Genomic DNA, 27,285 nt, shown 5'->3' with positions numbered 1-27,285 from the left:
TTACGTTAAAACTTCGTTGCGGTTTGTTGTATCAATAGAGGGATGCCACTAGTGCATTGTGATTGGCCGAAAATTGATAAATGACCACTCACAACCCACTAGCTATGCCCACCCCCATCCCTTCCCTCTAGTGAGATCACAGACCTTGTTAAAAGAAATGCTGGGAATCAATCCAGCAATTTCAGCTCTTAAAGTTACCAGGAGTGAATATTTGCTTCCCCTGGTTTTTTTGAGGATGCTTTATAAATTTTATGTTTGCTTCATGGCCTGAGTGGATCCATTTGAATGAATACCCCTGTTTTTAAATTGTGGGGTATAAGCACCAGGACTGTGTGCATTATACTTTTAGCCTTATATACTTTTTCTATTTTTGTGCTTTTTTAAATATTTTACTAATATTAAGAAAACAACCTTAATAAATATCGATTCTTTATCTATGTTAAATTACATACAGTGCCTTCACTGTTTTAATTTAATTTATTATTGGTCTAGTTGGGCAAGTTAATAAGCTTCCTATTATTATCAGGGGCTTGTTTTGCACTTATAAATCCCATTTTGTCTTATTTAAGAAAGTAAAGAGAAAGTACAGAGGCTACATTGGAAAGTAGAGATAAAACCATAACTGGGAAAAGGAGGAAAAGGTTTTCTTTTTCTTTTTTTAAACCTAAAACAAAATAAAAAAATAGCCCCCGGCTACCTTGGTCTTACTTACCTTATCCACAGTGCTACAAACCTGCACCAAATGAGTCAGTTATTATGCGTGTTGAGAAGCCAGCTGTGGAAAAGAAAGGAGTTGAGTTGTCATCTTGTTTCAGGTTTTTATAATTTACATCAGATGTTATATAGATAATAGAAAAATCTATAGCTATTATCTTTATTGCCTGCAATGAATAGTCGAGATGGGTGGCCAGGATTGGGTTCAACTACAGTTATTATTCCTTTTTCCAGGGAGTGTAGAATCTAAGCCTCTGATACACAAGTACCAGTGTGCATGAACTAGTAGATTCTAAGTTTGATTTATGGAGTGCCACATCTTGGCTGGCAACCAGAAGTGGTAATGCAAAGTAACAATTATAAAAGTCACTCATAGACAAATGTCCATAAATAGTAACATCTCCCATTGGTTGTTGGAGGAATGACATACTTACCCAATATCACTGGATGGATCTTGTGACAGAGCAATCACAATACATATACAGTAAAAAAAAAACAGTCTGTATCCCTGATTAATGGTCTTTGCACTGGGAATATCTAGGCAGGGGGTACCTCAGCGAGCTCAAGTGTTGGGTTGGCATCTAACCATGAGGCCCAAATATTATCGAATTTTGTAGGAGAGCCTCGAGCTACATATGTTAGTTTTATAAGTGGTAAGGTTTTCTTCACCAGTGTTATCCAGTCTAACAATTTCGGTGACTCAGAACTCATGCATTTATTTAATGGCAATTATTTTTTTCGCATAAAACAGGATTGCTCTCATTAGTTTCCTTGAATTAGACCGGGGAAGGAGATCCTCAACTACTCCCAGGAGACACACTTCTGGAGACTTAACCCTTGGCAAAGCCAACTGCTCAGACCAGTATCTGCTGATGTGCAGACATTACCACACCATATGCACAAAGCCCACGTTTGCAGTTTGACATTTTGGGCACTCAGCATTGGACGATCTCCCCATAATTTTCAGCTTAAGTGGAGTAATATACACTTGGTGGAAGAATTTAAATTGTATGGATCTATCCCTAGTGGCAATTAGAAAATCATATATATGATCAGTCACTTCTTCCCATTGTTCCTCCCCAAGCGCAGGAACCACCTTAATCCATTTAAGTTTTGCTTTGGCAAAGGGGGTAGGTGTAGTTGGAGGCAGCAATTTATATAGCTGAGAGAGCAACTTTTCAGTCTTGGGCTCCCAGAGCCTATCCTCCCATATGGTTGTGCCCATTTCCAGTTTGAGGGAACAAAATTGTGACTGAAAGGCATTGCGTAACTGCAGATACCTAAAAAACTGTAAACTATGGTTTCCTATTTTTTTTCCAGCACTTCAAATTGGGGGAAAATTCCATCTGCTGTTAGATCAGATAATCATTTTACTCCTATCTGGGACCAGTTATAGAAGTCAGGAAGATCAAGGAACTGCTGGAGATTAGAGTTCCTCCAAATGGGCATATGCGGGAAGGTAGTATTATTGACACTTGACTTCTGTTTCATTACTATATCCCATACTCTGATAGGGGTGCTAAGTACCTCCGGTAAGACTGGCATGTCTTTCATGGACCTATATGGCGCGTTACGTAGGGCCTCTAGTGATCCCATAATATTTCCGTGTAAGGCTGTTAGAGGATTATCAGGGTCTGGATTGAACCAATTATGCACATATGTTAATTGTCCTGCAAAATAATAGTGCTGCATATTAGGTAAAGCCAGCCCACCCGTGTGATACGAGACTGTTAGAGTGTCCCATCCGACTCGAGGGGATTTATTTGCCCAGACAAATGATCTTATTTCACTATTAAGTTTAGTAAAGAAGCGGTTTGTCAACATTATCAGAGCATTTTGGAGTGGGTAAAGGAATTTCGGGAGGTAAATCATTTTAAATAAGTTGATTCTGCCCCAAAACGTTAACGGGAGCTTCATCCAGTGCATAGCATCATTCTTAAATTTGGCAACGATGGGGTCTAGATTGATCTCGCAAAACTTGGATGTATCTCTGGTAATCTCTATGCCTAGGTATCTGAATTGGGAAACCCAGTTGAGACCGTTTCTAGTATCCCCCTCTCTCGAATCTGCTAGGGAAAATAAATTGCTCTTTTGTCAGTTTACTCTGTGAATAAATTTACCTTTGTGCGAATTTAATATCGTTTTTGAGAACCCGAACACTTCCGTGAGTGGAAGAAGTTTTGCGAATTTTATAGTTAGGGCCAGTGCGCAGTGAATGTAATAAAACTTCTTACTGAAAAAGTTGTTATGTTTGCTCCAAAAGATAACGACACCTTCAAGCACTTCTTCAAAGTGGACAATGCGCAAATAAAATTTGCAATGCGCAATTAAAATTCACAATGTAATAACAGTTTAAGGAAGAGTATTACATTGGAAATGAGACTTTTTATTCTTATTTCTGCTAATTGGTTTGCGCTTTGCGACTTTTATTACATTCCACCACAGGTATGAAGAATGTAAGAAATGAAGTAGCAGAGTGATTCAGACAACAAGATTTCTTCCAGAATTCCTCTAACACACCATTAAGTATCATGAGTATATTTCAGACTATATTTTATATGGAATATATATATATATATAATATATATATATATATATATATATATATATATATATATATATATATATATATAAATGACCAATCAGAGTTCATTAGCTATGTCTACCCCCTCCCCTGTGGTGATACCACAGAACACAAGAGAGTCTACTGATAGCAGTGATTGCTCAGTGGGAAATACAGGGAGGCAGTCAATAGAGCTCAAAAGAATTGTGTTTTAGCACAGGAATATTTTCTACAATTAATTCTTAAAATTAATATTCTTAACTAAACTATTGATGAAATAAAATGTTAGCCTACGTCAAACCTTTACCTTGGTGATGGCACAATTACTTGTCTAGCCAACTCGGATCTATGTAGGTGAATTCCTTGTTCATGCCGGTCTTTCTGATTTTGTTTTCTGGGAAGGGAATGTTGCTGAGCATATCAATTTGTTTCTATAAGAAATGATAAAACAACACAGTTATACAGTAATTATTACATTTTGCCAAAGTGATAGGAAACATACTAATAGCATCATTACCAAGTTGTAACTAAGGCAAGGGATGAGCCCAAAGATGGCACCCGGGGTAAGGGGTATTTAATGAAATCTGAGGACAAGGGATAATGTTACAGCCCAAACTCCAAATGGGGGAAACACTAATGATATAATGTGCCTCACCATGTTTGCTCTGACAGTGTTCACCAAGTGCCTACTCCCTGCATGGATGGCCATGCTGGGGCACATGCAGACTAAATAAGTGTACCATTGACAGGACATCTGCACATACGTCACCAGATTTCAGGTCACCTGCATGTCACCCCCACTGTGTAAGGGGAATTGTACCTCTGCACTATTTATTTTAAACCACCTGCAGTCCATATAAAAAAAACATGTGTACTGCCCCTGACCATTGATGTTTTTTGACTGTCTATTAAATGTCTCACACAGTAAATTAAATCCATTTCAGAAAGGATCAGAACAAGATAGGAATTGCTTGAAAGGATAGGCAGAAATGCTACTAATCAAGTTGACTCTGAGTGCTGTGTATGTTCCGCGGGGGAGTGCTCAATGCTATTAAATTGCTGGAATCAGTTATGCACTTACAATTCTTGGTTTTAGAGGGGGCACCATGCTTCGTTCTTTTACTGTCTCCCAATTAACTGATGAAAAAAATGGGTGGTCCTGGGCATTGGCGTAGACTCCAAGGCGATGTTCTACCTTCGTCTTCAAGAGCTAGAACATAAATAAATAAATAGTTGTTTAAGAAATTGCAAATTAAATGCTTAATAAGAAAAATTAAATAATTCATAGCTAATGCTATGAATGGCCTTTCCAGGCATCCAGATGATCAGTGTGTTGGATATTTGATCAACACTGCAGATACTGATCTGTTGAAATGCATTTTAAAGGTTAAACATTATTTTCATTTTTATATTAATTAGAGATCATCATTTCATACCCACAAACTCATCTTTAGTAACTGCCAGCATCCAGTGCTTAAAATCATGTAACGCCTCAAAAGAGAACCCTCTAGATTATAATACTACTATAGCTGTGCAATCATAATGGAATGTTTAATATAAACACTGTGGGAGGTTTACAACCAAATAAAGTCAAAAGGAAAATGGCTCATTTGACACAAGCAAAAGGTTTACTTTAATGGCAGCAACCATGTCAGGAATAGGATTCAAAATAGGTCCTAGTATTTTAAGTACACTGAGGCTCAAGAAGACCCCACAACCCCACTAAACAGTGACTGTCTCTGGCATCTTACAGCAGCCCCACAGCATTAGCAAGAATACACAGATTGTCTGTCTGGGCCTGGGAGCAGCAGATTATTGAGAAGACTAGAAGGGAAAAGGCAGAGAGGAAGTGTCAGAAAAAGAAAGGAGTGCATGTAACACAAATATGGAGGCATGACATAAGTAGAAAAGAGACCAACACACACAGAAGACAGAGGCAGAGATGAGACACCAGACATGCCAATATACTGAAAAGCAACAGTCATCATTCAGCAGAGAAATCTCCAGAACAATGCATAGTACAGCTATAAAAAACTATAATGGGAAGAAGACTTTGCTGTTAGATACAACACACCCATTTAAGACTGTGTCTGCATTATCGAGCCTCTGACCACCTCTTCTGGAGAACTATCTATATTAGCGGTCACAACTGTTCCTGCAAATTAAAGGTACCTTGAAACCATTAGACTTTGTTAAAAATAAATAGTTTTTTTGGTTAAAAAATCAATTCAGCAAATACAACAGCTTTTCTTTTACTAAATGTTCAATTAAAATTTCAGTGACTCTTTACTAACCTGTTGTATGAAGTCACGAAATTCAGGTGTAAGCGTTTCTGGATAATATGGCTCCGTGTTAGTGATGTTGTCCAGCTGTTCTTGAAAGGTTCCATTTGGTGAAAAGGGCAGCTTGCCAGTGGCCATTTCATAGACGACAACACCGAACGACCACCAGTCCGCTGATGAGTTGTATGGAACGTCCTCCAAAACCTTGAAAAGATGGGATTATTCATCAAACAACAAGAAATACTCAAAGAATTCTTCATATTATTCCTGCCTCATCTGTAACTCCTTAATAATGGGTTTTCTAACATTGCCATCCACGTTAAACAAAATTATTTTTGATTAAGTTTTTTTCCTGAAATAATGAGTACAGACAATTTAAGGACTGATTTATACAGATAGCTAGAGACCTAAAAGTCATAGCTTCTTAGCTAGGAAATGCAGTGGGGGGGGGGCAATTGAATAGTGAGTGCTGAGCTGTGTGGGGGGTGGGTGAACCAAGCAGTAGTTTGAGGTATTTTGTGTGCAGTCTGAGCTGTGGAGAGGGGGAGAGTGATAAGCGTGGATGTCAAGAAGCATGCAACTGGGCCATGTAGTATTTGCATTGGGTGCCATTACTACTTTGTCCAGTCTGTGGCCTGTTAATCACTTCTCCCTGTTCTTACATGATATTTAAATCAACATGTTATCAGTTATAACTAGGATTACGGGATGCTCATAAACTAAAGTAATACCACTATGGTATACACCCTCCCCCAACCCAGCATATGAGCAAAATGCATACAGCAGCTATGGGAATAAAAAAATAATATAAAACGGTGAGTAAATTATATTACAGGTATAGGATCCCTTATCCGGAAACCCGATATCCAAAAAGCTCCGAATTACGGAATGGCTATCTCCCATGGACTCCATTTTAGCCAAATAATCCAAATTTTTAAAAATGATTTCCTTTTTCTCTGTAATAATAAAACAGTAGCTTGTACTTGATCCCAACTAAGATATAATTAATCCTTATTGGAAGCAAAACCAGCCTATTGGGGTTATTTAATGTCTAAATGAATTTCTAGTAGACTTAAGGCATGAAGACCCAAATTACGGAAAGATCCGTTATCTGGAAAACCCCAGGTCCCGAGCATTCTGGATAACAGGTCCCATACCTGTAAAATAAAAAAACAGGTCATGCCAATATCCCTTTAAAAACTATATTTCATACCTCAGGTGCCATATATCCCGATGCTCCTTCAGTACCATGACAAGCCTTTGAGTCAAACTTTCTAGCCTGGGCAAAGCCAAAATCGGCGATCTGCACGTGTCCCTCTTCATCCAGTAAGATGTTTCTTGGCTCGAGGTCGCTGTAAAACACATATGAGTTTGGTATTAAATATAGGAAGTCAGAGAAAGTCAACTGGGAATGATAGGAGAAATGACAAGGGATCCTAACCCATTAACTGAACATGATGGAAAACAGAAAATGAAATATAAGAACAGAAATTGAAGGAGAACAGAAAGATTGTGATTGAGTATGAAAAACAAGACATAAAAAAGTAACATGGGTAAGACATAACTAAGAATACAGGAATAGACACAATAAAGCAAAATGAGGCTACAGGAGCCAAGATAAAGTGTATATGCCTGTGCAATTGTGTTATCATCATCTATTTAGATGACAGATGGCACCAGCAAGTTACACTTTGCCTTATCATAAAGTACCAATAATTTATTTGACTAATTTAAGCAACGGTACATGTGGGATGATCTGTATATTGACAGGTTTTTATTCACAATGGAGTTTGCAAGATGGGAGCTGAAATGAGCAGGATAAGACATGTTAAGGGTGTAGAAAATAGGCCCAGGAATAAAATGAAATCAAAAGAGAGGAATTTGAGCAATGTTCTTACCGATGAATAATCCCATACTTATGCAGGTACCTCAAACCCAGGACAAGTTCCGCCGAATAAAACCTTTTAAAGAAAAAAATTAAAAATCATTAGATTAAATATATATATATCCTGCCTCTTTTGGGGAATTCGGTGCTAGTGCGTCTACTGGCGCAAAGGAAACCTGGAGCTACCACCACGTCCAAAGAAATTTGTCACTTACTGTGCTTCCTGGCTGTTCAGATATCGGTGACGTTTGATAAGCTTGTGCAGCGTTCCACCTCTGGCATACTCCAAGATGAACAACACGAGTGACTGGTTATAAAACAATAGGTACAAAAATAGAATTGGATAGAGCAGAACAGAGGAATATCATTACCACAGACAAAGAGATATCATTTCAGATACCTATATATGCTCCTGTCAAACAGAGCAATTCAACGGAGCAGAGAAGCATGTTTATGTGTCAATTTATGTTGTTGGTGTCCATTTATTGTTACAAAAAATAAAAACACTTATAAAACTCATATTTAATGGATCCCACCCTCAACATACTTACTACCAGCGCCCATCCTGAGTACTGCTCAGATTTGCTTATGAGGTAACAGGGCTTTGCGAAATTGCAAATATATTAAATGAAATACTTTTGTCAGTGGTGTAAGTATTTGTAAGAAGTGGAAGAGAAGCCCTGTAGTAGTAATAATAGTAATACCTCAGTTTGGAAGATTGCATATGCCCGACTAAGAAATGGACATGTGTGACCTAACCGCAGTATTGTAGCCTCCATCTCGATATCATGGTAGTCTGTCTTCTTTTTCTTCTTTATTATCTTCACAGCGACGAGCTGGCTCTTGATGGTATAAGAAGCCAACATCACCTACAAAAGGAGCATTAAGGGAGTAATTGTTATTGAGTCCCTTGTAAGGACACAAACAAATCTGATATTATTGATGTGTTAAATGGACAAAAATGGACAACTCATAGAGATGATGTCTGAAAGTATAAACATTCTGAACCCCTAAAGAGAACATCTTTCAAAAAATTCCCATAAAGCTGTGCAAGTCAGGATATAGGGATATGATGGTCAAGATAAAGGGTAAAATAGATGTTTTGCCTTAAAGGGGATCTATCGTGAAAATCAAATTCTCCAAATGGATAGTTGAGGTGGAAATAATAATATCTTTAAATATATTTCTTTAGCAGAAATGCTTACTTTTTTTGTAAAATGACATATTACTACATGCAATGAGGGTGCTTTCTCTGAGAGATAGTTCAAGCTACTGCTGAATGGGAGTGGCTTCTCACTAGCTATGATGTCACCTAGCAACTAGCAAAGTCCCACCCTCCTCCATGCTGAATAGCATCCTCACACCAACTGTTACTCTGGAAGCTCCTTGTGAGAAAAGTAAGGCTGTCAGGTCTGCACATTCTCTCAGTCAAGTACATCAAGTACCACCACAAAAAGGAGGGAGAGCCCCGAAGTGTTTTATTGTATTCTATTGGTGTAAAGTATTCTCTATCTGGGAAAGGTGATGGGAAGATCTGGCTGCTCTGATTCTGAAGTGCTTATTTTTTTATTTCCTTTCCCAAATGTCCCATGTTTCGATGCTGCAGCCTTTTGGTTTGCATAGCTTCCATTAACCTAGGCACTATCTCTCCCTACTATACCTGCTATCCCACAGCCACACTCCCTTCCCAGAGACTATTATCCCACTGTTACTATAGGCACCATCTCTCCCTACTATACCTGCTATCCCACAGTCACACTCCCTTCCCAGAGACTATTATCCATTGTTACTATAGGACACCATCTCTCCCTACTATACCTGCTATCCACAGCCACACTCCCTTCCCAGAGACTATTATCCCACTGTTACTATAGGCACCATCTCTCCCTACTATACCTGCTATCCCACAGCCACACTCCCTTCCCAGAGACTATTATCCCACTGTTACTATAGGCACCATCTCTCCCTACTATACCTGCTATCCTACAGTCACACTCCCTTCCCAGAGACTATTATCCACTGTTACTATAGGCACCATCTCTCCCTACTATACCTGCTATCCCACAGTCACACTCCCTTCCCAGAGACTATTATCCCACTGTTACTATAGGCACCATCTCTCCCTACTATACCTGCTATCCCACAGTCACACTCCCTTCCCAGAGACTATTATCCACTGTTACTATAGACACCATCTCTCCCTACTATACCTGCTATCCCACAGTCACACTCCCTTCCCAGAGACTATTATCCCACTGTTACTATAGGCACCAACTCTCGCTACTATAGACTCCTCACTGAGGATGTTATCTCCACTTCTTATCTAGATGATGCTGAATATCTGTGAAGTCCCCTACTCAAGGCTCTAGGCTACACAGCCTGCATAACTGAGGTGCTGATTTTATTCCCCATAGTCTCTTGTTACCTACCGCTGTTGTTATTGGGGGGAGTCTAGGAGAGTATTTATTTTAGGTCTTCATTTTAATAGCCATCATTTTAGTCCATCTCAAGAAGAAACTCTGCATGTAGCCTTAGATCCCTTTATATACCAAATTAAACCACAAACTACTGAATACATTTTATAATTCAACTTTGAAGGGTGCCCTGCTAATACTCTCTGTATACCCCGCTGATCATTTCAATATGCCCCTCTTATCCTGACCAAATGCGCCCCTGATCGCAATGGAATGCCCCACTCATGGCCTCTGAGTGCCCAGGGAAACCCTTTTCTAATTTGTTGCCTATATGAAACTACCCAATAAAAAACTAAAAGAGACTTGTGCCTTTCACTGCCATCTTCTAAAAAGCGCTTACTCATATAGCTGTAAGCATTGGCACAGGTCTCTTTTAGTTGGCTATTGGGTAAAATATTTACATATAAAATACAATGGAGAAAAAACACAATTTATATATTTTACCTTGCACAATTTTTTAAAAAGAGAGGCGCAATAAATGAGGATATGCCTGCAAGGAGAATGTGTTACGTGGGCCTAATGTCCCAAAAAAAATTGCAGGTGAAATACCTGTGCCGAGCCTAGCAACCAATAAAAAGTAACCTACTCCTGTCAATCAAAACACGACCGTGACCTTGAGCTCAGTGGACTAATGATGCAGAGAGAATGCAGTGAGTCAGCTATAAATCTTTAGCTATTAAACTAAACATAACTTTTAATCAATCATATTTACAAAGTTGACTGTTTTTATGTGATCTACATTGTATTAAAATTGTATTTTTGTGATGGTTCCCCTTTAATTGCTACAAGACAAAGGAATGGACTAACAACTCTGATAAAGAAGTACTGCATGTGCCAGTAATACAGCTAGTAATTAGTTGCAATATGGTCACTAATGGACCAAGTAGTGGAAGCCTATGATAACTGTAAATGATAAGGATATTAGAAGTCACTGAGGGGTTGTTCTGTGACCATATAAAGGCACAAGGCTGCAGGCTGAGTTATACAGGGAACTCTGAGTATCACTCATGTATTATAAGGGATAATGTACCCCCTACTGTAAATGATAAGGATATTAGAAGTCACTGAGGGGTTGTTCTGTGACCATATAAATGCACAAGGCTGCAGGCTGAATTATACAGGGAACTCTGAGTATCACTCATGTATTATAAGGGATAATGTACCCCCTACTGTAAATAAGGATATTAGAAGTCACTGAGGGGTTGTTCTGTGACCATATAAAGGCACAAGGCTGCAGGCTGAATTATACAGGGAACTCTGAGTATCACTCATGTATTATAAGGGATAATGTACCCCCTACTGTAAATGATAAGGATATTAGAAGTCACTGAGGGGTTGTCCTGTGACCATATAAAGGCACAAGGCTGCAGGCTGAATTATACAGGGAACTCTGAGTATCACTCATGTATTATAAGGGATAATGTACCCCCTACTGTAAATGATAAGGATATTAGAAGTCACTGAGGGGTTGTTCTGTGACCATATAAAGGCACAAGGCTGCAGGCTGAATTATACAGGGAACTCTGAGTATCACTCATGTATTATAAGGGATAATGTACCCCCTACTGTAAATGATAAGGCTATTAGAAGTCACTGAGGGGTTGCTCTGTGACCATATAAAGGCACAAGGCTGCAGGCTGAGTTATACAGGGAACTCTGAGCATCACTCATGGATTATAAGGGATAATGTACCCCCTACTGCCGATTATTCACTTACCTTGCCAAAGGAGCCCTTCCCCAGCTTTTTTATGAGCTGATAGTTGTTGATATTGAAGGGCGGCGGAGTTGTGTCGTCCACTCGATACCTCTTCTGTGCTCTTGTGTCTAGAGGAATAAAAAATATGAGATTTAAATTGTATTCCATAGATATACACTAGGGGGAAGATTTAACAAGGGTGTAATTTCTAATTCGAGTTTTTTTAAGGCCAAAACTGTCAAATTCGACTAGGGAGTTATCCAAATTGGATTCAAGCTTTTTTAAATAGTCAAATTAAATTTTCGAGATTTATCATACTCTGATCCTTTAAGAACTCAAATTTGACTGTTTGCCACCTGAAACCTGTCAAATTGATGTATAAGTCAATGGGAGAGGCCCAAGGATCAATTTGGTGATGTTTGCAGCCTTCCTGACAATCAAGTTTTTTTTCGGAGAAAAAACTCAAATCGAGTTTTTAAAATTCAAATTAAATTCGATTCGAGTTTTTGGGTCAATCCCATTCAACCAAGTTTAGAAAATTAGATTTTGATAATAAATTTCGAGTTCATGGGAGTTTATGGAAGTTTTAAAAAAACTTGCATGAATTTGAAAATCGACCCTTGATAAATGTGCCTCTAAGGGGTAGATTTATCAAAGTGTGATATTAGAGCTTAAACAGAAAACTCACCTATTTTCTATTCATTCCTATGGAATTTCTAGAAGCGTATTTATCAACGTTTCCATTTTAGCAGTTAAACTCCATTGCTCTAAATTAATCATTATTGCCTTGTAATTTATTAAAATATCCACATATAAAAAGCACAAACAAAAATGCTGAATAATGCTCTATAAATTTAGAAAACCTTGAAAATCTCAAAAAATTTGCATTTTCCTGACAATTACTAGCAAAAAAAATCCAAACACCTCTAAAACGCTGAATGGCTAAAAAAAGGTTCACTAAGATCAGCACAGCTCCTATTGACTTGTCAAGGACGTCAACTGCTTTTACTTGCCAAAGTTTTATATTAATGCTTTTTGTGGTTCCAATTTGTCAAAAAATAGTAATTTGAATGTTTCTAAATAGGCCCTTATAGGCCGGGGTGCAATGAGGGTGTGACCACAAAATACATGTAGACAAATACAAGAGTCCTCTGCACTCAACCCATTATCAATATATTTAAGACAGCAACATTTTGTGCATACTGCTACTGAAAAATGCCTTACCCTTTAAAAAAAACAGGAATTGTTTGTCCATATATTGCAATATATTTAAGCTGGCCAGAGGAGTTGAGTACAGAGGACTCTTGTATTTGTCTATATGTATTTTGTGGTCACACCCTCATTGCACCCCGCCTAATGGTTTAAAAAATTAGTGGTGAGCACAACTTTCCCTTGTGTGTTATAGTTATACAGGAGCAGTGACCAGCTCCATGTTGTAGCTCCCACCCTTCCCAGCTATAGTCAGGTGATCCCACTGGTGTCTAATAAAAGGGCAGCCAAGTTTGGGAGTTTTACTTTGAAAGCAGCAAGTAAGTTGCAGGTAAAACTTAGTCCCTTTGTAAAATGTATAATTAAGCAGAGGAATTCTTAATGAATCAGATGAAAATTAAGCGTAGGACTGGCCAGATATGGGATGACGTAGTTGGCCAGCTTAAATATATTGCAATATATGGACAAACAATCCCTGTGTTGTATAAAGGGTAAGGCATTTTTCAGTAGCAGTATGCACAAAATGTCTCTGTCTTAAATATAGTGATAATGGGTTGAGTGCAGAGGACCTCTTTATATATATATATATATATATATTTGGGACACTATGGAGCTGATTCAGTAACATAAGTACTATAGCACAACTTCATAACATATGCTATATAGCAACAGTACATTTACCAACAGTAACCTATCAGCAATTATTTTTGATAACTTTTTGGGACTACCCAATGCCAGAATGAATGATTAAATAATTAGCAATGTGGCTTATGTTTTCTGTGCTTACCAGTTGGGGTCTCCTCTGGGCTTCTGCTTCTCGTCTTCTTTTTTTTATCCATTTGAATTCCTTTTCTGCAGATTTTCTTCTACTTCTTCTCTTGTTCTTCTCTCTGTAATAAAAAACTTTTTTCCTGCAAAAAAATGTCGCTCTGACTCTCTAATCCACAATTTAGTCACAAAATCTCCAAGGGAAAACTCCTGGACACCCTGCTCCTAACTGGCACAAAGTCAGTTAAAATAAACTGTCACTATCCAGCTAGCTTGAGTCTGAGTGGCATGCGGCAGCCTGAGTGGCATGCGGCAGCACTATCATCAGATAGCACAGACCCTATTCTACAAATTAGGGGAAGATATAAGTGATACATTTGGCTTTATAGAAAAAATGTTGCATTAGAAATGGCTGGTGATTTCTTCTATGGCAGGATTATACTGCAGCATACAGTGATCATTTGCCTGCTGGCAATCAGTCAAACTGGGAACCATCCTTGGCACTGGTGGTAGAGCATAGGAAACCTGGTATATTGTTGCGGAGAGCCTCCACCTAATGGCCTCCAAGGGATACACCAAATGTAAATAAAAATAGTAACATATAGTGGTAGTGCCATGTTACACATGCACCCTTGTTTTGTCCCATTTCCCCTTCTGTTGTCCCCTCTGAGCTCTGTCTGTTGGTTTACCCCACTTGTCCAGTAGTATATATTGGGCTCCATTTTTAACTGCATGTGCAGTATATTGCTAGAGTGGATCATTTTATAATCTTTTTTTATCTATCTGGATGTTGTCAAGATCCTCACAGTTTTGCAATAAACTTCCCAACGATCTTCAAGGTGCCATTCTGATTGAGTCAACTGACATTCCTGAGGTTGTAAGTTTTTGCTTTCTCAAGACTACTTGATAAGTTAAAGAGATCACACTTTCATTGCTTAGAAAGCAACGTGAAGCCTTCTGAAATCAGAAGGTATTAACCTTTCTCGTGCCACACACACAGCAATGCCTAGATAACAAAAATAAGAGTTTTAATTCTCCCATTAGTTTGCTTAGAAAGTGAGGCAGAACAGGTAGCAATAAGAGTAGATTTTATGAAGATAATACTATGCAACATATGTGGGTGTATATGTCTGATAACAAAACCTAGGCTACTAAATAAAACAGACCAGTACCAGTTACCACAAATAGCAGGTAACACTACCTTTCCCAAAGTACCTCTCCTTTAGGTGATACAGATGCTCCCATGCAGCATAAATTCAGGTCAGCAAATTGGCATCTTAGTGTTGATGCTCCAGATCCAGAAATTGTTCAAATAACAGCTGGCACTGAAGGCAAATAAAGTATGAGAATCAGCTGGCATTGAAAGGGTTAAAGCATTAGGCAACACTAGTTGCAACTTTGGCTTTTAATTACTCCACATTTCTCCTGTTTATGATTATATACTCAGTGTATAAGTACCTGTACTATGTATTTGGGCTTTGCCCAGATTTATAACTGTATTAATTAATGTTGAACCAACAACAGAGACAGCACTTTCAAAGGAAAATTCATGTCAATTATGTAAGGGCAGGACACAAATATCAGTGTACCCAAGTTCCATTTATTATCCCCACTATCTGAATTGTGTTATTTGGTTATCTATCCAATATATATATATATATGGTGAATAACAAGTAAGTTGCAGTAGCATCTGCTAAAATTCACAGCCCTGTGGTTTGGCAGTCAAAGTAATAAATTCCTTTAGTAGCCTGGCATAAATAAAATCTGCTAAATAAAAATGAGGAGTGCCAATATATTGGGTCAAGTGTATGTCTTCCATAAACATCACAAACAACCTGAAGTACTTTCTTGAAGAGCACTGTGCCACCGATCCATGAATGCTGATCCAGTGAGCCCTACACTTACTTTAAATGGATTCATTCTTTAGGAATTCTGTTATTTCAGTCTGTAATTTTATAGAGATTAAAATGGGTGCCATATGCAGTGTTTTTATTTGTAGCAACTTTTTCACCCACATTTAAGTTCAGTTTGTCTAATGCAAATGTCCCCTTCACCCAGGGGCATGTGCAGAACATGGTCAGTGAGAATTCTAGAGTATTATCTAACATATGAAGAGGAAACTAACCATAGCATTATCAACAAGTCATAACAAGCTAAGACATTGGTAGCTATTCAGTGTTTGTATTAGGAGGAAGAGGGGGATGTAACTGTAAAGAAAAAAGGTGACCCACACTATTGGGGGCAAAAAGAGTTCATAGAAGCAAAACTATAGAAGATGGGCAGGAAACTAGCCAAGAGACTAACTCAGAAAGATTGGATGCAGATAGACAAATGTTAAAAAGGTGTGAGATGCAATGGTTGCAAAATAAACTCTGTGATTCACTGTGAGATAACTGGACACTTGTGGTAATCTGTACTGAGGGTTATATGGCATTGTATTGGTGCATATCAGGTTGTGAGGCACTGTATGAATCATTGGAGTTATGTGTCATTTTGGGTGCCATGGCTGTGTGTGTCAGCGGATGGGTGTATCTCTCATTTATCATCTAAATCAGGGGTCAGCAACCTTTACGATCAAAAGAGCCATTTTGCCCCCTCTTCCACTAAAGAAAAATAGTCTGGAGCCGCAAAACAGAACACAGTTTATAAACTTTTAAACGTTTTTTTATTTTTTTATTTTAACTGTTACAACAACAGAATACAACAAACAAATATGCAGTGTGCATGTGTAAGCCTACTTTGAAATAAATTAAACACTGAATAGCCCTATTAAATACTAGGGATGCACCGAATCCACTATTTTGGATTCGGCCGAACCCCCGAATCCTTCGCAAAGGATTCGGCCGAATACCGAACCGAATCCGAACCGTAATTTGCATATGCAAATTAGGGGTGGGAAGGGGAATTTTTTTTTACTTCCTTTTTTTGTGACAAAAAGTCACGCAATTTCCCTCGCCACCCCTAATTTGCATATGCAAATTAGGATTCGGATTCGGTTCGGCCAGGCACAAGGATTTGGCCGAATCCGAATCCTGCTGAAAAAGGCCGAATCCTGGCCGAATCCCGAACCGAATCCTGGATTCGGTGCATTCCTATTAAATACTAATGTTCTCATCTGTTTAAAGGCGAGGGCTATAGACGTCATTAAAATATGCGTCACATCCACGTCTATAGCCCTCGCAACTGCTGCAGTTGGACTCTGGAGGCTTCTCTCTTGTTCGGAGTGTGCGACCACGGTAAGGACCATAACCGGTCTTGCCTGAGATGTCTATACAGGCCACGCACCTGCTGGCGGCAGCTTGAGTGTGCGACAGCGGTAAGCTAAGGGTTAGCTTACCACGGTCGCACACTCAAGAAGCCGCCAGCAGGTGCGAGGGCTCTATAGACGATGTGACAGGCAAAGCCGCAAGACTGAGCCACAGCAAGCAGGATGAAGAGCCGCATGAGGCTCCGGAGCCGCGGGTTGCCTACCCCTGATCTAAATAGTTTCATTAGGCTCTGGAGATTGTGTTGCTGTGCTGGGTTGCACACCATAACATACAGTGGCTGCACTGGAGTCTGTATGTCATACTGTTCACATACTGTGGGTTTACTAGATGCTGTGTGACAAAGCTTGGGTGCATTGTGCACTATAAGACATACTGTCGATGGGTATTGCTAGAAGATTGTGGCTATGCTAGGTACTGTGTCACATATCTTGGGTGCACTTGACACTTTTAGCCAGCACTCAGCATTATGAGACATACTGTAGAAGTGGCATACATGGTTAAACTGGTACAGGTATGGGACCTATTATCCAGAATGCTCGGGACCTGGGGTTTTCCAGATAACAGATCTTTCCATAATTTGGATTCTCATACCTTAAGTCTACTAGAAAATCATGTAAACATTAAATAAATCCAATAGGTTGGCTTTTCTTCCAGTAAGGATTAACTATACCTTAGTTCAAGTACAAGGTACAGTTTTATTATTACAGAAAAAAAAATCATGTTTAAAAAGTAGGATTATCTAATTATAATGGAGTCTATGGAAGATGGCTTTTCCATTATTCTGAGCTTTCTGGATAATGGATCCCATACCTGTAATACCAGGCACAGTATAACCTACACTGGGTGCACTGAGACACCACTGTGTGATATATAGTGGGTGTTCTGTGCACTGTAATTGGCTGGGAGTTGCATAACATACAGTAAGTGCCCTGGTGACTGTGAGAAATAACATACATGCAATTTCTTACATGTGTGACATTCCCTGGGTATATTGGGAACTGCCTGGCATACCAGGGGTGCACTGGGCACAGAAAGCCATACTGAGGGTGCACTAAAGCCTTATATTATTAGGACATAGGGGGTCCCACTACTTTGCACACTTAGGCCCTATACTAGCTTCACATCAAACAGTCCCCTGTGACTTACAGGATAAATCTAAATATTTTATTAGGGTGCTGGAACTATATAATTATTTTTCGATTCTCAGAGGGAAATGGGAAAATGAAATTTAGTGGGAAGGGAGTGAAAATGACAGACATAATAAGAGAAGAAATAAAGGGAGGGTTTGGAAGCAGAATGACATATGGAAAGGAAAGTAGAAATACTGTAGTTTGCCCAGTATGTTTACCAAACAGAAGACCTGACGACTTACTTTCTGTGTTGAGGGAGCCTCTCTGTGCACTGTAGTAAAGCAGATATTGTATTCCTGAATGATGGAGGGGTACAAACTGTTGAAATCGAGAAGCAAGATGAATTTGTCATAGAAACCTAAAAAAAAATAAAAAAATAAACAAAGACTGAGCAACAAACGACCACCAGTGGAGCAGCAGAGAGTGTTTGAGGAGCAAAAAACTACCAAGAGATGTGCAGCAGTAACTATACGAGGCAGGATGGAACCTTTGCTAAAGAAGTCCATATAACCAAAGCTATAAAATGTAAATCAGTAAACCACATAAATACATCCAGAATAGATTGTTTATTCCTTAAGGGTCAGGCCACACAGGGCGTTTTGGCGAGATTTGCTCGCCTGGCGACTAATCGCCTCGTTGTTGCGGCAAGCAATCTCCCCAAATGCCTTCCCTGACTCTACGCCGGCTAAAATGAAAACAAAACGCCGGCGCTAATCACACACGTCGGTTAGTTTTCACGAGGAAAGTTCGGGTGACTTCGGAAAACGAACCGCCGCGTGTGATTAGCGCTGGCGTTTTTCGATTAGTCGCCAGGCAACCAGATCTCCCCAAAACGACCTGTGTGGACTTACCCTAAAATGTCCTAACATGGTTTGTGTTAAATTGGATTGTACTACTAGCCATTATATTCATAATCCTGAACTAATGCCTAGTGGACTAATAGTCAAGGGCTCCTATTTTTCTAATTTTCTAAGCACAATTGATGTTTAAATTTACTTTTATTTTGTAACATTTCTGGGGTTTTAGGGATCAAATGTAATTTTAGGGGCAGATTTATCAAAGTGTGAGATTAGAACTCACCACAGAACTCCAATGAACTCCATTGATAAATATGATTCTAAAAATTATATATGAATCAATAGAAAGAGAATTTTTCTGTGGCGAGTGCTAATCTCACACTGATAAATCTGCCCCTATATGTAATAAGTGTGTCTTCATCTATAGAACTGTTTATATTGGGAATCAAAATCCATGGGAAAATGTGTTCTTCTCCAACAAAAAAAAGCTTGTTCTTTTCAGTTTCATTTGTGGAATAAGTTTAATACTGGGGAAATATATTCTTAATTGAACCTACCCACTTTGGGTTCCAGGACCAATCCTCCAGCATAGGCAGCTTTCTTTCGACTCTTATTTTTATTTTGATCCGTGCCCATTTCATCATTGTCCTCCACCTAACAATAAAGCGAAATAAAGTAACAAAATGAAAGATTCATATAAAATATTATACACGGGTATGGGATCTGTTATCCAGAATGCTCGGGACCTGTGGTTTTCCGGGTAACAGATCTTTCCGTAATTTAGATCTTCATGCATTAAAGGGGACCTGTCACCCAAAAAATATATTTAAAATCCTATTTTATCACATTAGTCAAGCAAAATGAACTTTAATTACACTACATAAATTATTTGAATCTGGTTTCCTTCAGTCTGGGAATTCATAATTATAGGAGCTATTTTGTGGACACTGTTATTAAGACAAGCCTTGCATCATCTCAGAATCTTGTTTGTGCACCAGAATGGGGGACCTGATGTCCATCCCCATGAACTTACAACAGCTATGAATGTTTTAATAATAAATAAAAATTGGATTTCATGTTTAATTTGAAAAGGACTTTTATTATACAGATTTTTATGTCTGGTTGACAGGTTGACTTTAAGTCGACTAGAATATCATGTAAAGATTATATAAACACAATAGGCTGGTTTTGCTCCCAATAAGAATTAATTATTTCTTAGTTTGGTACAAGGTACGGTTCCATTATTACAGAGAAAAAGGACCTTTTTTAAAAATTTGGATTATTTGGATACAATGGAGTCTATGGTAAGTAATTGAGATTTCTGGAAAACGGGTTTCCGAATAACTAATCCCATACCTGTAAACACATTTTTTTTATCATGTTACTAGTCCTGCCATTAAGAAAAGTTAAGAAAAAAAGTCTGCCAACAGATCTAAAACAATTTTAACTTAATAGATGGTTGAAGAATCCATTTAGAAAAAAAAATATATGATTATTTGCCTTAAAAACCAGATCACATTTCACAAGATCATAATTCAGTTAAAAGATTGAATACAGTAAATGATCAATGAGAGCTTAGCATTTTAAATGGGACAGTGCATGTATTACATTAATCATGCCTTTATGCCCTACTAAATCTTCCATAACAGATTACAATTCTCTAGTAGTGATGGGCGAATTTGCGCCGTGTTATTTGCCAAAAAGGCAAAAAATTCGCAAAATGGTGCTGGCGTCTCATTTTTGATGCCGCATCAGTTTTTTTTTTGGATGCGGCGAATTTTCGCGGCCATTTTGCAAATTCGCTGCGAATTTGCACCTGCCGAATAAATTCGCCCATCACTAGTCTCTAGAAAGATGCAATGAGAGTAAAGGAAAAGGCTTTACATAAAAAAAATACACTGGACAGTATGGCAGGTCAGATTATTGTGGATAACAGTTTAAAGAATACCTTCTAGTGATCTGTACATAAACTTACCATGCACACGATCATGTACAAAGCATGACCAGCTATGGAAGGAAGCCGAGCCCTTATCTGTAATCCCACCCAGTTCCCTTTATAAATCTTTTATAATAAATATTTCTCTCACTCACAGTGGTCTGCTGCATTTTCTTGAACACTGGTTTGTCTGGCACTATGAAGTTATTTTCTGTGAAGGCGTGAAGCAGTAGGTACTCGTTTCTTTCTGAGCGTCCACCCATTAATGTCCTTGACTGCAAAAAAAGAAAAAACTATTTTAATCCAAAATGCTCGGGACGTGGTATTTTCCAGAAACCGGTCTTCATACCTTAAAGCTGGCCATAGACGCAAAGATCCGATCAGACTTTCCCATCTCCCGACCTGCCACTAACAATTCCGATCAAATAAAGTAGAAAAGAACAAATCAGCCGATGTTCTGCCCCTGACCACAATCGTATGAAAGTTATGTCCGACCATGAATTCTTGATTCGTACGATCCGATCTTTGCGTCTATGGCCATCTTAAGTCTACTAGAAAATCATGTAAACATTAAATAAACACAAAAGGCTAGTTTAACTTTCAGTAAGGATTAATTATATCTTAGTTTGGATCAAGTACAAGGTACAGGTATGGGACCTATTATCCAGAATGACCAGGATCTGGGGCTTTCCAGATAATAGATCATTCCGTAATTTGGATCTTCAGTCCTTAAAGGAGAAGGAAAGGCTAAAATTAAGTAAGATTTATCAGAAAGGTCTATATAAATACACCAGTAAACCCTCAAAGTAATGCTACTCTGAGTCCTCTATCAAAAGAAACAGCACATTTCTTTCCTTCTATTGTGTACTCATGGGCTTCTGTATCAGACTTCCTGTTTTCAGCTTACACCTCCAGGGCACGGCCTTCAGCATGCTCAGTTTGCTCCTCTCCCAATCTCTCCTCCCTTCCCTGCTGTAATCCGAGCCCAGCGCTATGAGCGAGCAGGGAGAGACTCAGGCAGCAAGTGATGACACACCAAGCTAATATGGCAGTTGCTATCCTAAACAGAGAACACTTCAAAAGCTGTTTACTCAAGTATAGTAAAGCATTCTGCAGAATAAATATAGTGTTATAGCTTGCACTTTTGTGGCTTATCTATTGGCAATAAACTGCTTCAGTAGCTTTCCTTCTCCTTTAAGTCTACTAGAAAATCATGTAAACATAATGTAACCCCAGAAGGCTGGTTCTGCTTCCAATAAAGATTAATTATATCTAAGTTGGGATCATGTAAAAGCTACTGTTTAATAATTAAAGAGAAAAGGGAAATAATTTCTTAAAATTTGTACCGTATATACTCGAGTATAAGCCGACCCGAGTATACCTAATTTTACTTACGAAAACTGGGGAAACTCGAGTATAAGCCTAGACACAACTAAGACTGTTAGACAAGCAGGTACCACCATCAAAACTTAAAATCAGGATGCAAAATGGGGGTTCTACTATAAATATAAATATATATATATATATATATATCAATATATCAAGACATGGTTTTACAATTTAACCAAAGAGGCCAAATAGTTAACCATATTTTCAAAATTGTGGCATTTAAAAATTCCACATATCCAGTTTAGTTTAATAGAGCTGCTCAGGATCAGGAAAAAAAAGAACTTTGATTACATTATAAAAATGCTTAGAACTCAGCTAAATTGAATATGAAATCTTGGGTTTGGTGCCTTTCAACATATTAACTAAGAAGTAACAGAATTCTAAATATATTACAAATACTTCCACTTTTTACGGATTGTGCCAGTATGAAGTATGCCCAAGGCAACCGACCAGCTCATTTAAAAAAAAAGAAAAAGAGGGGCTCAATGTATTTTGAGGTCTAGGTAGAAAGTGACATTTACTTGTTACAGAGAACAGGTTTGGAATGGAATCACACACTACAATGACATTTTCTTTTTAAAAACAGCCCAGCGTGATTTTGGAAAGATGAATACGCTGACAAGACATCATTTCTGTCAACAGAGTCGGTTTGTTTCAGCTGCTTCGTTCAGTAAGAGCAACATGCTATGAAACTAGATCATTTTTAGTCATTAGAAATTTCAAGCTGAATTTGATGCACCCGCGAGAGATGCGGAAAAAACAAAGAAAAAAAAAAAAATCTAAGCCAAAGTGAAAGAGAAGACGGTCTTAAACAATTTTGTGGTGATACAACAGGGAAGGGAAGGTAGATCGTTACACAGATTGTAAGACATTGAGGAGTCACAGACAACTGGCAATTTTATGAGCACATTTCCATTCCGTTTATCTACTACCCATAAAAAATGTGAAATGTCAACGTTTTGAAACTTTCTCTGTTCTTTTGCCATAAAATAGCTGCAGCTTTTAGGCATAAAAGATAAAGCAAATATCATTGTACTAAAAAAAAAAAATACAGTATGAAACTAATATGTATAAATGGTAGGGATGCAACAAATCCACTTTTTTGCATTCGCCCGAACCCTTTGCGAAAGATTCAGCCGAATACCGAACCGAATCCTAATTTGCATATGCAAACTAGGGGTGGGAAGGGGAAAACATTTTTTACTGGGATCCGTTATCTGGAAACCAGTTATCCAGAAAGCTCCAAATAACGGAATGGCCATCTCGCAAAGACTCCATTTTATCCAAATAATCCAAATTAAAAAATTATTTTTGCTATAATAATAAAACAGTAGCTTGTACTTGATCCCAACTAAGATATAATTAATCCTTATTGGAAGCAAAATTAGCCTATTGAGTTTATTTAATGTTTACATGATTTTCTAGTAGACTTAAGGTATGAAGATCCAAATTACAGAAAGATCCGTTATTTGGAAAACCCCAGGTCCCGAACATTCTGGATAACAGGTCCCATCCCTGTAAAATATATTAAATATTTTACACTATTTTACACTCTTAAACATATCAAATATTTTACACTATTTTTCAATAAAACTATTTTTCACAAATTGTTTGTGAAAGAGAAAATTACTGACTACACATATCTTCTGTATAATTCATAGCTGTACAAACACAACGCAGGTTAATATGAACAGCAGCATTGCATGGAGCACCCGTGACAACACCAATATTAAAATAATTAATTCTTTATTGTCCTTTTGAAAAAAACATGATCCAACACGCTATAGGGACAACACACTTAGCGGGCCCTAAATCCCATAAATTTGACAAAACAAAATTTATTAAAAATAAATAATTTTTTTAAATTCTGATGAATGGAATCGACCTGAAAACTCAAATTGAATTAAGTTTTCTCCGAAAAAAACTTGAATGTCAGGAAGGCTGCAAACAACTCAAAATGTATCCCTGGACGTCTCCCTCCCTCCGTTCTTAAAAGGCCATGATAAATCTCGAATTTTTTTAAAAACTCAAATCGAATTTGAATAATTCCCCATTCAAATTTGACAGCTTTGACCATAAAAAAATTAATTTGCCCCTTAACATGTTTCGTGGTGTCACGCCACTTCATCGGAATCTCATGACCCCTCCAGAACACATGTATAAATACATCAGGAAGTACACACCTATAAAATATAACCCTGATAATGTCCCTTCCAGTGGATATATTATACCACAATTTACCAGTTAAAAATTAATATATAGAGCATTTAAACAGACACAGGAAAAAGGAAAACAAATCCATAAATGAATGAAATACTCAATATTTAATAGAAACACAATAGTTCCCAATCCCTAGTCATTCCCCCTAGAGGTTCAAGTGTTAAGATGATAAATCCAAAAGGCATCTTTTTCAATAGCCTCTTATCCAAATAAACCCTTCTTATCTGAAAATTTAGTTTATATAGAATTTGGAAGTGTATACTCATAACTCCATCATGATTCTCATGAACATTCTTAGCCAAACCGGACTTAAAAGCTTTCCTTTCAATTGCTTATATAAGCTCCGAAACTCACAAGCACTGAGTGTGGTTTTCCCCACATACTGTGAAGCACAGGAGCAAGTATAATATATAACCCCTTTAGACAGACAATTGAGATTTGTGCTCACAAAGTACTATAGAAATCACAGAATTTACATCTGTAGTTACCTTTATGTCTAAAGTATTAGATGAAATACCATCCTTTGTATAAAGGAAAGGGAGAGATCTGGTCTTGTGGTCTGCAGGAGTCTATATGATTCTAGCAGTCCCGTGGAATCAGGGTCTTGGCTTAGATATAAAGATAACTGCAGATGTGGGAGCTGCTGCTCGCTGCTTTGGGATGGTTTTTGGCCCTGGCTCCATTGCTTCGGGTTTGCTCACACGCTGTTAAGGGGGCCCAGCCAATCCAAAAAGTGCCACACAGCCATGCAACCATTTAGGCCCATTCTGACTGTACCCCCTAAGCCCCCCTGATGGTGGTCACCTAGATCAAATCTGTGAAGGATCTCCCAAGGAAACAAAGGCCTTTGCAGAATCAAGAGAGGCTGCTGCTCTAGTGCCTTAATTTTCATGAAGAAATGTTGGTGTATAGTCTTCTTATGTTAATCTTGGTGGATCTGCCCAGCATAAGGCCAGATTGATCCGGATGAATGAGATCGACAGTGTAACATTGGAGTCATGTGGCCAGTATTTATGCAAGAATTTTAGCGTCTGTGTTTATGAGGGAGATTGGCCGGTATGAATTTCACTGGGTCGTTACCCAGTTTTGGAACCACAACAATGAGGGCTTCTACAAACGAAGGAGGAAGATATTTATAGGTTGGCTGAGGGAGTCCTTGGGAAAGAGTGTGTTATTAGGGTGGGGTATTGTGGACTGGTATAGCTTTTGGTAGTACGTCACAAACTATTATACTAGGAGTTTCAGGTCTGTAACTACTGCACAGTTGACCCTCTTTGTACCAATTCATTAGACAGCCAAAGGGATCTTAGTCTCCACAGTCTTGAACCCGCTGAGGTGGACCAATGGAGGGAGAGCAGGAGTGGAGAATGGTCTTAGAATACAAGGTAAAAACTGTGCTTTATCAATAAGGGGAGGACATCGGTAGTTACCAATGCTAGATCAATCCTTGAAAAGTACTGCTGAGTGCTTGAGTAGAAGATGTATTCACTCCCCTATTAGTGTTTTCATCTCCAGGCAATTACAAGCTGGAGCATTGTGCTAATTTAATCTGACCCGTGTTTTGGGAATGAAGGCGATTAGCCTGTGGGTCCATTGTGTATGGCGGGGGTATATACACAATGATGATAGTTATGGATTTGTTGCATAGAGTGCAGTAAAGAATAATATGGCAACCATTGTGGTCTGTAAAACCATGGTTCAGAGAAAATTTTGTGTTTTTCCTAATTAGAATAGATACCCCCCCGTGTCTTTTAGGGGAGAGGATTTTTTGTCCTGTCAGGTGAGTTTCCTATAGCAGAATAGAAGGTGCATGCTTCTTAAAGGAAATCTATACCCCCTGGGATCCTAGGATTCACGGTGCACACAAACCAAACAAACCATACATGTTAGGTCACATGAGCCAATTAACAGTCAGAGTTCTGATTTTTGCTTCCACACTTCTTCCTGTTACAGTTAGAGCTGCAGTATTTCTGGTCAGGTGATCTCTGAGGCAGCACACAGACCATCACGAAATGGTGGTTCAAGGCAAGAGATGTAAATGAGCAATATATTCCAGTTTGGGAAGATTCTTTAATATGCCACTTAATTTAAATAAAAACTGTTGCTCAAGTATTAATTTTGGGGGTATAGTTTTCCTTTAACGTAGTTGTGCATAAGGCTACGTTTAAATGTAAGAGTTAAGGCTCCTGGTGTTCCATGAGATAATATTAGAGAGTGAAATAGTTTATGGGATACACTTGAGAGGGCAGCATGAGTGCTATTGCTTGCAGAGTACAGGAGAAGGAGAGAGTTGAATCAACATATGAACAGTATTCCTAAATTTCCCACTCCAACCCCCCCCCCAAACTGGGGTGGGTCTAGTACACATAACAGTAAAACCATATTCACGATCAATAGAGGGGTGCATGAATCATTTAAAACCAGAACTTAACTAGTTTTCGGTCTTATAGGGCTGTAGTCCCATCCAGCCTAGTTGCAATGTAGCCTAATGGTCTGCTGGAGTAAAAGCCAGACCTGAAAGAAACCTGCATCTATGGATGACAACCCTATACCTATACTAAATTAACTGTAGACTTTGAGTTCACTATGCTTGTCCAAGGAGTCATCCAAGTCATTGCAAGTGATTTCTCTAGCCACAATGGAGTAGGTCCAACTTTTGATTCTATAACAATTATAACAATGTAAAAGTAAAAAAAACACAATTTCTAACCTTCCCTTTGTGGAATCACTTGTAAAGTTGCCCCAGAACCCCTTTAAACATTTGTTAAATCGTTTCTATAATGTACAATTCCTTACCATGACATTGCCTGCAATATTTGTGATTTGTAAGGCCAGGGGAAGAACATTCAGCTCACACATGATCTGAAGGATGAATTTTGCATCAATCCAGGTGTTCTCCAGCATGTACAGAAGATGTACTGAATCACTGCAAGTGAAAGAATCCTATTAAAGG

General features: G+C 38.4%; 2 protein-coding genes across 3 annotated transcripts; both read right to left on the bottom strand.

The window, feature by feature from the left end:
• On the bottom strand, positions 1 to 14,916 carry LOC121400481 (protein kinase C delta type-like). 2 transcript variants are annotated; one of them, XM_041583638.1, is made up of 11 exons: positions 14,793 to 14,916; positions 13,611 to 13,713; positions 11,636 to 11,742; positions 8,149 to 8,313; positions 7,660 to 7,751; positions 7,458 to 7,520; positions 6,773 to 6,911; positions 5,572 to 5,763; positions 4,359 to 4,487; positions 3,585 to 3,708; positions 1 to 775 (listed from the first exon to the last, which is right to left on the bottom strand). In XM_041583638.1, the coding sequence occupies exons 2-10, from the start codon at positions 13,660 to 13,662 to the stop codon at positions 3,601 to 3,603; spliced, it is 1,047 nt and encodes a 348-aa protein (XP_041439572.1). In that variant the 5' UTR covers positions 13,663 to 13,713; positions 14,793 to 14,916; the 3' UTR covers positions 1 to 775; positions 3,585 to 3,600. The 2 variants fall into 2 exon arrangements, with proteins under 2 accessions (XP_041439572.1, XP_041439573.1); XM_041583639.1 differs by having other exon boundaries at positions 14,807 to 14,915.
• LOC121400482 (DNA polymerase alpha catalytic subunit-like) lies at positions 14,807 to 27,285 on the bottom strand. The gene is made up of 5 exons (XM_041583640.1): positions 27,129 to 27,285; positions 20,879 to 20,998; positions 19,345 to 19,441; positions 18,233 to 18,348; positions 14,807 to 14,916 (listed from the first exon to the last, which is right to left on the bottom strand). Exons 1-5 carry the CDS (start codon positions 27,234 to 27,236, stop codon positions 14,869 to 14,871), a joined length of 489 nt encoding a protein of 162 aa, XP_041439574.1. The 5' UTR covers positions 27,237 to 27,285; the 3' UTR covers positions 14,807 to 14,868.

This window comes from Xenopus laevis, chromosome 2S (assembly GCF_017654675.1).
Source record: "Xenopus laevis strain J_2021 chromosome 2S, Xenopus_laevis_v10.1, whole genome shotgun sequence".
NCBI lineage: Eukaryota > Metazoa > Chordata > Amphibia > Anura > Pipidae > Xenopus > Xenopus laevis.
Note: the sequence above shows the minus strand (reverse complement) of the source record. Positions and strands in the feature narration are given on the sequence as shown.

Excerpts from the sequence above, each read along its gene's own strand:
- LOC121400481 (XM_041583638.1), bottom strand. The coding sequence starts at position 13,662 with ATGGATAAAAAAAAGAAGACGAGAAGCAGAAGCCCAGAGGAGACCCCA. Across the intron at positions 4,488-5,571 it reads TTCGTGACTTCATACAACAG|CTCTTGAAGACGAAGGTAGA; the intron begins GTTAGTAAAGAG and ends TTTATGTTCTAG. Across the intron at positions 3,709-4,358 it reads CCCCTCTAAAACCAAGAATT|AAACAAATTGATATGCTCAG; the intron begins GTAAGTGCATAA and ends CATTTCTTATAG.
- LOC121400482 (XM_041583640.1), bottom strand. The coding sequence starts at position 27,236 with ATGCTGGAGAACACCTGGATTGATGCAAAATTCATCCTTCAGATCATG. Across the intron at positions 18,349-19,344 it reads GGTCCTGGAACCCAAAGTGG|GTTTCTATGACAAATTCATC; the intron begins GTAGGTTCAATT and ends ATTTTTTTTTAG. Across the intron at positions 14,917-18,232 it reads AGGCTCCCTCAACACAGAAA|TGCCAGCTGTTATTTGAACA; the intron begins GTAAGTCGTCAG and ends ATTTGCCTTCAG.